Source organism: Phalacrocorax carbo, chromosome 19 (assembly GCF_963921805.1).
Source record: "Phalacrocorax carbo chromosome 19, bPhaCar2.1, whole genome shotgun sequence".
Classification (NCBI taxonomy): domain Eukaryota; kingdom Metazoa; phylum Chordata; class Aves; order Suliformes; family Phalacrocoracidae; genus Phalacrocorax; species Phalacrocorax carbo.
Window position 1 is genome coordinate 1,363,358 of NC_087531.1, and position 11,870 is coordinate 1,375,227.

The following is an 11,870-nucleotide window of genomic DNA, read 5'->3' on the forward strand; positions in this document are numbered from 1 at the left end:
CTCTGCAGGACGCAGCAGAGCCGGCAGGATGGCCCGGGGGTGGGCAGGGGACGAGCTCCCCGGGTGGTACATCGAGGACACAGGCAGCGGGGTGCTCTACAAGCGGGGACGGCTCCTGGGAGAGGTAAATCCCCCCATTGCCCCCGGGCAGCCCCATCCTTGCACCCCCAGGCAACCCCTCACCCTAGCCAGCACCCCATCCCCGCTGGGCACCCCCACACCCCACGGGGCCCCCAAGGTGTCCGACTCCAACAGGCGCCCACCACATCCCCACTGGGGAAAGGGAAACTGAGGCAGCGGAGGAACGCTGCGACCGAGCCGGAGCGGAGCAGGTGCCGGGGCCAGCGCCAGCCCCCAGGCTCCTTGGCCCCCAGGGAAGGGCACGTGGCCGGGCACCCCGACACCCGGGACCCCCTTCTGCCTGCAGCCTCTCGCCCCCCGGCTCGCCCCGGGGTGCTGGGCTGCTCACTCCGGCGGGACCATCCTCGCAGGGCACCTTTGGGCGCTGCTACCAGCTGACGGAGGTGGCCAGCGGCAGGGTCTACGCGGTGAAGGTCATCCCGCGAGCCCGGCTCGCCGTGGTGGGCTTCGGGGAGAGGGTGAGTCTGGGGGGGGCACACACAAGTCCCCAGGGAGGGGGGATGATGCCCACAGGGACCCTGCAGACCCCCACAGCCCCTGTGCTTGCTCCTTCTCCCTCCTTCCTGGGTCACTGGGTGGGTTCCCATCCCTGTCCCCCCAAGGGTGAGTGCTGGGGCTCCCCCGATCCAGAGGGTCCCCCGGGGGGGCTGCCGGGGTGGTGCCGATGCAGGTGGAGCGGGAGCAAGAGCTGCACGGCCGCCTGCGCCACCGGCACATCGTCCGCCTCCACGGGCACTTCGCCGACCGCAGCCACGTCTACCTGCTGCTGGAGTACTGCAGCCGGAGGGTGAGCGAGCGCCGGCACCCCAAAACGCAGCATCCCCACGCCGGGGCTTTGCCAGGCCCCGAGCTGGCACCTCGCTCCGTCCCCAGTCCCTCGCCGACATCCTGCGGGCCCGGGGGAGGCTGACGGAGCCGGAGGTGCGGTATTACCTGCGGCAGATCATCTCAGGGCTGCGCTACCTCCACGGACGGGGCATCGTCCACCGGGATCTCAAGCTGAGTGCGTGGGGCAGAGCCGGGGCGGCGGGAGGGGGAACCGCACCAGCCCCGCTCGGGCTCATCTCCCTCCACAGGCAACTTCTTGGTGACCGAGAAGATGCAGGTGAAGATCGGGGACCTGGGGCTGGCGCGGCAGGAGGCACCAGCCGGCCGGCGCTGGGGGTGAGTGGGGCTGTGGCGCTGCCGGGGGGTGCTGCCGGGCCGGGGGTCACCCTGCCCGTCTCCCCAGGGCGCTGTGTGGGACCCCCAGCTACCTGGCCCCGGAGGTGTTGGACCGCAAGGGGCACGGGGTGCCCTCAGACATCTGGGCCCTGGGCTGCGCCATGTAAGGGGGAGCTGGAGGGAGGGGAGGAGGGCAGGGGGTGCCCCTGGACCCACCGAGCAGCCAGACCCCCCCCAGGTACGCGGCGCTGACGGGCAGCCCACCGTTCGAGGCGGCTCACCGGCAGGAGCTGTACCGGCGCATCCGGGCGGCGCAGTACCCGCTGCCCACCCACCTCTCGCCCCGTGCCCGGGCTCTCATCGCCCGGCTGCTGGCCCCCGAGCCTGCGGAGCGGCCCAGCCTGCGGGACATGCTGGATCATGGCTTCTTCACCCAGGTGGGGAGCCAGCGGGGGGCACAGAGCCTGCACCGACAGCGGGAGGGGCGGGGGGGGTCACTGCTTCTCGCTCCCCCCAGGGCTTCACACCGGACCGGCTGCCACCCCACGCCTGCCGCTCAGCTCCCGTCTTCGTGGGACAGGATCCAGCGTGCAAACTGCTGCGGGGGGCTGCGGCGGCGCTGGCGAGGGGGTGGCCGTGCTGGGGGTCACCACCCTGCTGCCTCGGCCCGGCAGGGAGCGGGAGGCAACCATCTCCCTGCCGCGAAGGAAGAGATTCCTCGGCGGGACCTGAGCCATGCAAAGATCCGCTTAGGAAAATCTTTATTAGTGCTAGGAACCGTCTAAAATCCAGTCATTGAAACAAGCAGGGTGGGACGTGACCATTACGAACGGCGCACACACACACACACACACCAGTTTGCCCTTAGAAACAGTTAACAGAAAAAAAAAATAATTAAACCAAACCCAAACCCAAAAGGGACCTCTCTTCCCCGGTACGGGATGGGGACGAGGAGCTGGGGGGGAGAAGGTGCAGCTCTGAGGAGCCCGGTGCCCCACGTCGCTCCTGGGGATCACCCACACACGGGGAACAGCAGCGCCTGGGGAGGCGTCAGGTCCCCCTGCCCCACCTGGCCGCAGCGCCAGCAGCAGGGGTTCCTGGAGGGAGGAACAGAGTTATCTGTGGCCTGGGAAGGAGGGAGGAAAGTGCGCGGTTTCCCTGTTCAGCTTCAGTTCTCTCCCTCGAGAGAAGAGGTCTGAAAGAAAACTCTGAAAGCTCAGTAAAACATGACACTTAAAACACCCACAGCGTCAACTCGAGAGCGCCCGGCCCTGCGCAGCCGGCACCCGGGACAGACACTCGCCTATGCCTAAAACAGAGGGTGGGGACAAAGACAAGATGCTCAAGGTGGCCCCAGCAAGCACCAAGGAGCCGCTTCGCTGCTTACGGACCTGTCCACACGTCAGCGCAAGAGGGGACCGGCGAGGGAGGGTGTCACCAGGGGGGTCTGGGGGAGGGAGGTGACAAAAATGACTTTGTCTGCACTTGGGGAGAGCTTTCTTCCAAAGTTCTCGTCGGGGGCTGCGGGGAAGGAAGCCGGAGCCGCTCTGGTGACGCAGCCCAGGCGAGAGGAGAAGCAAAGGGACCAGGGCGGACGGGGAGGGAGCCGCAGCGCGGGGCCCTGGGGAGGGACGGCAGCTCCCACGCACGGCCCTGGCCGGGAGGGTGGGTGCGAGCGCGGGCACTCGGCCTCTCGCCGGCACCCTCCGTGTGCTCAAACCACAGAAGAGCTGCGGGGACCGATCCCACAGCACTCAGACGGCATCACGCAGAGCACCCGAGGCTGGAGGTGGGGTGGGACACCAGAAAATGAGATCTGCCCTCAGCACCCCGTCACCACAGATCCCTCACGTCGGCGGGAGCTCACAGCTCCCCTCTGAGGTCCTCAGCTCCCCTCCGCTGCCGAGGAAGCAGCACACTCGCTGCTGAAAGCCCTTCCCAGCCCGCGCGTGATTCCTACGTGAGCAAAACCAGAACTGGGCCTTTGCCCTTGGGGTGAGCGCACCCCCCAGCAGCTCCGACCCACAGCCCCGCACAAGCGCCCTCCTGCCTGCTCGGGCACAGCGGCACCGCAGAGGCGAGAAGGGAGCAGCAGGAGGTATGCCATGCCATGCCATGCCACGCCACGCCACGCGGGCACCAGTTTTGGGATCCTCGGGGACAGGGGAACAGCTGGGGGGGCAGGTGGCACAGCCCGGCCGCTCCCAAGGCCGGGCAAAGGGCTGGCTGCCGTCCCCGAGCTTGGTGCCGCACCCAGAGCCCGGCTGATCATGGCCTGGCACAAAGCCCGCTTGATATTTTTATCCCTGGCATCTGTGTTGTTTGAAGCTGTCCTCCTGTTTTGGTTTTTTTTTTTTCCACAGCCCTCCCCTGTCCCACCCTGGCTTAGAGGTCACAGCAATAGCAACACACCCTCTGCTGCCACGACCTGAGCCCAGAAGGCACCGGCTGCCTGCCCTAAGATGGCCCCGAGGTACCAGCAGCTCCGATAAAGTCTGGGGGAAGGTCCAACCTTCCAAAGACGCCACGTGCCCCAGACCCCCCGGTTCTGGGAAGAGCTGTACCGGCCGTCTCTGCCCCACTCCCAGGCCTGCTGTGCCCGCAGGAACGTCTGAGGGGCTCAGGGCAGGACGTCCCAGTCAATGCAATAGTTTTTAAACTCTGGGATCTCCCCGTCTTTATTCCGCAGCCGCCAGCTGCCCAAAGACGGGGAGAGCACGACGCCCAGCGCAGCTTCGCAGGCCGCTTGTTTCGTGCTCAGAACAGTAAGCCTGCCCTGGGGCACGGAACATGCCATGCCTGGTGGGAAGTCTCATTTCTTAAAAAGAAAGGGTTTTAAAATGATGATTCAAGTTTAGTAACTCCTCTCACCCTCCTCCCCGGCTATAAAAGAGGCTGAAACTCACCCTCGTGCAGAAATCAGGTTCAAAGTTCAGCCAATTCGTGTGGGCTACCAACAGCCCCATCCCCCTCGGGGGGGGGTGACAAAGGCAATTCAACTCCCTTCACAGAGCTGTCACCGCAGAGCCCTGGACAAGGGCTGAATCCGGCTCCTGAAGCCCAGGGCGAGCTCGGAGCAGGATCCCAGAGGAACAGCTCCAGGCAGGGGTTGGCCCAGGATGCGTTTGGTGACAGAAGTACCGGGTGTTGCTTGGCCTGAGAGGACTGGTGCGTAGACAAAGGAGCTGGCTTGACTCAAACGGGCTGGAGCAGTTTCTCAGCAGGCTGAAGGCAGCGAGTTGCTCTCCACCTTCAGTCCTTTGCTGGCCAGGAAGGCGTCCTGCTTGGGCTCGCGGCCCAGGAACTTCCTTAACATGTCGGAAGCATCCAGGGAACCGCCAGGATGCAGGATGCAATTCCTGTAATCCATGCCCACCTGCGAGGAGAGACAGGGGTGCGCGTAGGACACCCGCCCTCCCACCAACGCTGCCGCCTCCCACCACCTCTGGCAGGGGCAGGCAGCCCTTGCCACGCGCCAAGAGCCCGGCGGCGCAGGACGTCCTCCCTACCTTACAGTTCATGATCCCCTCCTGCTTGAAGCGCGTGTGGAACATGTCCATGGAGTACACTTCGCTCCAGAGGTAGCCGTAGTACTGCGCATCGTAGCCTCCGGCCAAGTGGCCAAACGTAGCAGGCATGTTTGTACCTTTGCAGCAAAGGAAGGGAAGGGGCGTTAACAGGAAAGGCTGCTGGAACCGCTCACAGCACGGAAAAACCCCTCTGTGGTGTAAATGTGTCAGAGCAGGCACTGGGTCAGCTGGCTCACGATCTCAGGGGAAACAGGGGAGAACTTCCCAGTTATTTTTGTATGTTTTCAGCCCTGCTTTTCCTGGGGCCAGCGGCAACTGTCCCCACAGAGCCAGCCTGAAGCCCCAGCCTTGAAAAGAACCTGCTGAGCCAAGCTTGCAGGTCAGGCCTAGAGAGACAGCGAGAGCGGGACCCCCAAGCCCCTGGGTACCTGGGGTGGCAGGGACGCCCAGCACCTCTTCGCACAGCCGGGCAAACACCTCCACAGGGTCAGCCTTCGTCTGGGTGTGCAGCGCCTGGTCCACCTTGGCCAGGACAATCTGACGCAAGTTGAAGAGCCCTGTTCCCAGAAGGAGGAGGCAAACTGAGCTCCTGCAGCAGGGCAGGCTGGGCAGCTCCCACGCTTCTCCCCACACCCAACTTCTGACCCGCTTCCCCAGACCAGCCTGGTTCAGCAGCACCCTACGGTCAGGCCTAAGCCGCATCCCCTGCCTGCAGATAATCCCCACCTTCCCCTGCGCACCTTCTTGCTGTGCCACCACCCAGTCTGCTGCACCTCCTGCCACACCACCCTCACTCTTCCGAGACTAACGGCAGGCAGATGTGCTTCTTCCCCCCAACACTCTCAGCCCCCAAAGCGAGCAAGACAAAGCCCTTCCTCTACCCAGCCAGGTCACTAAGGGTCCCCTTCCCCTCCCCACACACAGGGGCAGGGCTCTGCCCTCGCTGGGGACAGCACGCCGCCCTCACTCCCCTCCTGCCCCTCTTCGCTGGCTCCCACTTCCCTCTGCAGGGACCCACCTGTGTTCGCCTGCCGGGATTTAATGAGCTTCTCCAGCAGTTCATCAGGGATGGGGCTTCCAGTTTTGTAGTGCCTGGACATGCGCAGCAGCGGCTCCTTCTCCCACACCCAGTTCTCCAGCATCTGCGATGGTGCCTCGACAAAGTCCCGCTCCACATGTGTCCCGCTGAACATGGCAAACTCCGCCTAGGAGACACGGCAAGCTCAGAGCAGGGTGTCATTTAACCCCACAGGGGAGCACGACAGGGGAAAGGTAACAAACCAACCCTCTGCCAGCGCAGCCAGGCCTCACCTGAGAGCACAGCTGGTGCATGACGTGCCCAAATTCGTGGAAGTAGGTCTCCACCTCGTCGTGCTGCAGCAGGGAAGGCGCATCCGGCGTGGGCTTGGTGAAGTTGGCCACCATGGCAGCCACTGAGATCTGCCGGCTGGAGTCCGGCAAGAGGCAGCCCGGCTGCAGGCCGAAGCAGGCTGCATGCCCGTACTTCCCTTCCCTAGGCCAGGAAGGGGAGACTGTTACAGGGATCCTCCCTCGTGGCCAGCCACGAGCCACCACGCAGCGTGGTCCTGCTCAGAGCAGAAGCTCCTGAGACGCTGTGATTCACGCCAGCCCCATGCTCCTGGGACAGCCCTGCCCGATTACACACCGCTCCCTCTGCACAGCCATGCGTCTGGGAGCGGGACGGCCTCTCCCCTTCCCCAGGCGCGTGGCAGGCTCTGCGCCCCCTGCCCCAGCCCTCTTCCCTCACTTCACATTGCCCAAGGTCTCACCGTGGGTACAGGTCCAGGTAGAATTTGCCAATGGTCTCCCCGGAGGAGGTGTCCTTCACTGTGTAGAGCTGGACGTCCTCGTGCCAGACCTGAGCCTTCTCTTCCAGATGGAAGGTGAGCCCCAGCAGCTCCTGGTAAATGGCCAGCAGGCCCGTGGTGACCACCTGCATGGGGAAGTACTCCTTCAGCAGATTCTGGTCCACGCTGTACTTGGTCTCCTCCACCTGGTTCATGTAATAGCGCATGTCCCAGGCATTGATGCGGTTGTCAAACTCCAGGCCACGCTTCTCGCATTCTTTCTTTTTCAGGTCGAGGATCACAGCCCGTTCCTTCTCCCCGAGGGGTTTCAGCTTCTGGGCCAGCTCATCTAGGAAAACCAAGGCAGGCAGTGTGAGTGCCCGGGGCTGAGCGCAGCGTACCCGGCCCAGCGTGTGCCCCTGCTCTTCCCCTCCACAGCCAAGAGCCGTACCCAGGAACGTAGCCACTGTCTTGCTGCTTTTAGCCATGTTCATCTCCAGCACAAAGTCCGCGTGCGTGTTGAAGCCCAGGAGACTGGCTTTCTGAGCACGCAAATCCACCAGCTCCTTGAGGATCAAGCAATTTTCCTGCAAGGTAGGGTCAAAGAGTGAAGTGGGGTACACAGGCAAGAAAGGAAGCGTGAGCCCCAGCGTGGAAAGCAGCACAAATCTCAGATGAGATCCCTTCAGTGCCTGGACCTGACCTGGCATCCCATCTGGTCCTGCTGGCAAGCAGCAAGGCCCACCTACCTCTTTGCACCTGGAGTTGAACATTTCCTCCACCTTCCTCCTCGTCTCAGGCACGTAGCACTTCTTCAGGAGAGGGAAATAGTGCGGGTATTTCAAGGTGACTTTCAGCTTGCCGTCCTCTGTCTTCTCCAGGGAGTTCAAGAAGTCCTCAGGGAGCCCCCCTGAGAAAAGAGCAGACAGTGCTGATGGAGAGCCCAGGGCTCTCCAGAAACACCAGCTCTGGGACTGAGCACGGGATCAGGCTCTTGCTCGTCGGCCAGAGGAATCCAGGCACTCAGAGCCACGCCAGCAGAGAGATAAGCCCGAGCGCTCCGTACCTAGTTCCTCCTTTGAGAAGGGCAAGTAGGTAGTATCTTCATTGAGGTTCTTGTTGAAGTCTATGCAAAGGACGCTCAGCTTTTTCTTAATAGCTTTGATTTTCTTTAAAATATAGATGAACAGAGAAAAGTCAGTCCAAAGGGGGAAGTCAAAGAGCACTCTTCACCGTCTCCGGCCAAGAGCCTGCCTGCTGAGCTGCCCAGCGGTCTGCGCTTGGCTTTCGTTCAAACGCAACGCTGCAGAATTAATCGCGTTCAGGCGCTGAGCTCTCAGCCTAGAACAGACTCCCTTTGATCGCACCTGGTAGGAGAGCAGCTGCCTCAGCAAGGTCCCAGCTGTCTGCTGCCAGCTCAGGAGCTGCAGGTGTTTAAGCAACAACCTCCTCTGCCCTAATTTCCTTTCACCTTCTCTTCTGTTAACCCAGCTTTGTGCTCCGTGCGCTGGCACGAGATAAAAGGGGAGACCCTGAGCAGCTCAGCCTGCCCCCAGCCCCAGTGGGGCACCCTCCCTGACGGCACATGGGGGCCGGGTGCTACTTCCAATCCTGACCTGCACAGCACCATCTGAGATCTTGGCTTCTTGGGAGCTCCCGGACTCCCAGCTTCAACCCCACTTTGTAAACGTCACCCCCGCCCAAAGGAAAGGAAAGAGGGGCACAGAGTCATCAACCAACATGCCCAAGGTCACATGGATCAGGGACAAAATTCAGGAGCCAAGCCTCAATCTGCTCTAATGCTACACCATCCCGTTGGCCCTGCAAGGCCTCCCCTACCTATGCCTACTTAAGCTCTGTGATCTCACCTCCTGCGTTTCCTCAGGGAGATGGAGACCGTTTCTTTTACCCAATTTAATCAGCCTCTCTAGATATCTCTTTGCTTCAGGCTTCAGTGAAGCGCTCTCTGCTTTCTCCTGTAAAACAAAACCCGTGAGCACAGGGAACCGCAGGATCGAGTGTTGCGGGAAGTTGGTTGCTGGTGGGAGTTGTGGGTTATTGTAACACCAGTGACCCAGAGCAGATGGAAACACCCCACAAGGCAGCTTTCGATTGGTGCGTTAGTGCCTATCGGATTGCTTTAAACTTCTCACCTTTATGCTGTACTACAGCACTTTCCAGGGCACTACCCAGCCCCTTCCCCGAGCCAGGCAGGCTGTTTTTACTAAACCCGTTTTACCAGAGGCCCTGAGGAGGGGCAGAGCCCTCAAACCCCAACTCCCCAGTTCTCACTAACAACTGGACCATTCTGCAATGATCACACAGAGTTCAGACCTGACTCGATATTCACTTCAGAGTTCTGGGACAAGGGAAGAGGCTTTGTTGTAATTCCAGGAGGTTTCAGTGCCCTGCTCAGGTGCATCACTGGCAGAGCACCCTCCGGAGCACACACCTGGAGCCAGACAATCCTCTGGTACACGTCCTGCCTCATGCTCATCTCCACGTCGAACTCGGAGAGCTTCTTGTCAGCCTCGGTGCTCGCCGCACGGATGTCTTTGTAAGGAGAGACGTGCTGGGGGAAGTCCAGCATGTTCCGACGGACTGGAAAGACAGAAGAGGGATTACAGCAAAGGCAATGGCTACATGTCCCAGAAGTGTTTGTGAGCGGGAGCGTTCACAGAGAACCTGTGTTAACGGGGAGACAGTTTGTCGGCCCTGGAGCCTGACCTGCCTGCCCACATAAATGAAGAGCAAGGCAAGCCACTGCCACCAGACAAAGCCAGAGCTGCCCTCCCTGAGCAGCACTCAGTCACCCGCAGCACCCGTTCACCCCTTCCTCGCTGCTGAGCACATCTGCCCACTGATTTCCCGCTACAGCCCACCTTTCTGACAAAACTCACATGAATTTCATGCCTGTGAGATCCCAACGCCTTTGTCCCAGCTATAGCTGGTATCAACAGTGCCAAGAATCACAGGACTTCTGTGCCAGAGACATGCGAGCAGCTTCTTTGTGTGACTCCTCTCCTTAGAGGACCAGGCTAAAAGCAGCACACCTTTACTGCAGGTGCTCCTCAGAAGCCACCATATGTCCCAGGAGTGCTCTGTCCTGACACATTTCCACGTTAGAAGTGAAAACAGGGGGAACATTCCCTGCCATCATCTCTGCAAAATCCCACATAACACAACTCCAGCAGGAAGGTGCTGCCCTCCAGGCACGAGAACTCTCCACGCAGCAGAAGGTGAGCAGGCAGCTACTCTCTGCTGCCCAGGTAAAGTGCCGACAGTTCTGCTGAAGTTAACATTACCCCTGCTTAATAAGGGCTTTTCCTCTTATTTTAGGAAAAAGAAATGAGAGAGAAGAAAGAAGAGGCTCGCAGGCTGGCTTCCGCTTCATGCAGACGTGACACCTCGCAACATGGGTGGTCAGGACAGCTAACAGATGCCGTGAGGCAGGAGCGGGGCTACGCGACTTGGGCACTCTACTGCTGTAAGTAATTAGCCAGAGGAATATCAAGGCCTGCATCATTCACCAGCACGATGCCATCATGTCACATTACTTTACACATAGTCCCTAAAGCAACCGCAGTGTTTAAACAAGGCACATGGAGAGACATTTGTCTGCTGCCTCAGGGAAAAAGTTAGAGAGGGGCTGAAGATTTCTTAAATCATCCGAACTATTTCTGCCAATGCACGACTTGTTCCCACTAACGCACCCTGACACACACAAGCAGGAGGCAACCCTGAAAACCTGGCTGCTCCTCCAACAAACCACCCTGCTGCCAAAGCGCCGTCCTTGTTTTAGACCCACTCTTCCGTTCCAAATCTACTCTATTTGTTGTACTTATATCTAGCTGTATAAACATGAACTGGAAAAAAACCCAAGCATACTGCTGCGGGAGCCGTGGGAAGAAAAGAGGAGATGAGAGTTCAGAGCAAAAAAAACCCACCTGAAAAATCTTAATAACACGTTGATTTCCAGAAAGCCCGTACTCCCTGTCAGCATACGTACCTGTATATTCCACTTCCACATCAGCCAGGGCCTTGAGAGTGTTTTCATAGGACACCTCACCCTGCTCCTGGGAGCCCACCCGGTCATACACAAGCTTGGTTCTCTCCGTGAGCTCTGCAGCCATGTTTTCTATCTGCTCGGCAGTCAGGTCCCATCTCAGCTGATTTGCCAATAGCCTGGGGGCCTGGCTATCCACAACGTTACCTGGGGAGGTGGGGAGGAAACGCTCCGTGAGATGCACTCTTACACGGGCTGGAGAGAAAATCCAGCTGCAGAGCTAAAGGGTGATAAAAGCACTTAAAGGAGAGGCCCAGCAAACAAACCGTGCTGATGGGCAACCGGGCTCCCGAAGCGCCAGGCAATCAGCAGCCGGATTATTTTCCGGGCAATGTTTACCCTCTCAGTCATGACAAGCCCTTGAGAGAAACCCGACCCCGCTCCCTCCCCGCCGTGCCCCTGGCAGGTGCCCCTGCCCACGGGGGCAGCTCTCACGGCCCGGGGAGGGAGCGGCGGGCGGAGAGGTGACAGCCGGGACAGCAGGAGGCGAGGGTCACCCTGCAGAGCCCTTGAGGGGCCGCCTCCGGCCCCCCCCTCCTCCATCCCCCCCCTCCCCACGCCGCGTCAGCCCCTCGCCCTTGCCCTCACCCCCGCTCCCCGCCCCGCCCCAGACCCCCGCCGCCCCCAGACTCCCCTCTCCGCCGCCGGTACCTGTGGGGGGGGCCATGCCAGGGGTGCCGGGGTTACCGGGAGGCCCCGCTCCGCTGACGAGACCGTGAGGAGACCGCGCCGGCCCCACGCAGGGAGCATGTGCCCCAACCATAGAGGCGGGCGGAGAGAGCGGCCGCGCCAGGGGATTCTGGGAGAATGGAGGACTGGGCCGCTCTCCCCTTCCCTTCACCCCATCCGGGACGGAGGGGAACGGCCATTGACCAGCACACGTACAGCCCCATCCCGGCCCTCAGCCTCGGCGGCTACGGGACAGCACCACGAGCCCGGGAGCGGGAGCGGCACCACGAGCCGCGGCTCCCGCCCACCCGTTCCCACGGCCCCGCCCCCTCTCTATGGTAAAACTCAGACGGGAACAGCTGCGCTTCCGGTGTGTGGCCCCGCCCCCGAGAGGCATAGAGTGCGCATGCGTTAAGGACTCCGCGCATGCGTTATGGCCTCCGGCGGCCCTATGAAGGCGGGACGGGCGGGTGGGCGGTGCCTGGCGGCAGC

General features: G+C 61.2%; 2 protein-coding genes across 4 annotated transcripts; one reads left to right on the forward strand and one right to left on the reverse strand.

Annotated features, from left to right (window-relative positions):
* Positions 1 to 32: 32 nt before the first annotated feature.
* PLK5 (polo like kinase 5 (inactive)) lies at positions 33 to 2,104 on the forward strand. Of its 3 annotated transcripts, XM_064469868.1 has the most exons (8): positions 33 to 124; positions 492 to 599; positions 812 to 928; positions 1,015 to 1,144; positions 1,218 to 1,305; positions 1,373 to 1,468; positions 1,544 to 1,742; positions 1,823 to 2,104. In XM_064469868.1, the coding sequence occupies exons 5-8, from the start codon at positions 1,241 to 1,243 to the stop codon at positions 2,102 to 2,104; spliced, it is 642 nt and encodes a 213-aa protein (XP_064325938.1). In that variant the 5' UTR covers positions 33 to 124; positions 492 to 599; positions 812 to 928; positions 1,015 to 1,144; positions 1,218 to 1,240. The 3 variants fall into 3 exon arrangements, with proteins under 3 accessions (XP_064325938.1, XP_064325936.1, XP_064325937.1); XM_064469866.1 differs by lacking the exon at positions 33 to 124 and having other exon boundaries at positions 467 to 928; XM_064469867.1 differs by lacking the exons at positions 33 to 124; positions 1,373 to 1,468 and having other exon boundaries at positions 467 to 928.
* On the reverse strand, positions 2,050 to 11,669 carry THOP1 (thimet oligopeptidase 1). Its single transcript, XM_064469863.1, has 13 exons — positions 11,361 to 11,669; positions 10,653 to 10,856; positions 9,096 to 9,244; positions 8,512 to 8,619; positions 7,710 to 7,812; positions 7,393 to 7,553; positions 7,095 to 7,230; positions 6,626 to 6,992; positions 6,147 to 6,348; positions 5,854 to 6,040; positions 5,264 to 5,392; positions 4,815 to 4,951; positions 2,050 to 4,681 (listed from the first exon to the last, which is right to left on the reverse strand). Exons 1-13 carry the CDS (start codon positions 11,470 to 11,472, stop codon positions 4,523 to 4,525), a joined length of 2,154 nt encoding a protein of 717 aa, XP_064325933.1. The 5' UTR covers positions 11,473 to 11,669; the 3' UTR covers positions 2,050 to 4,522.
* Between the last annotated feature and the right edge of the window lie 201 nt (positions 11,670 to 11,870).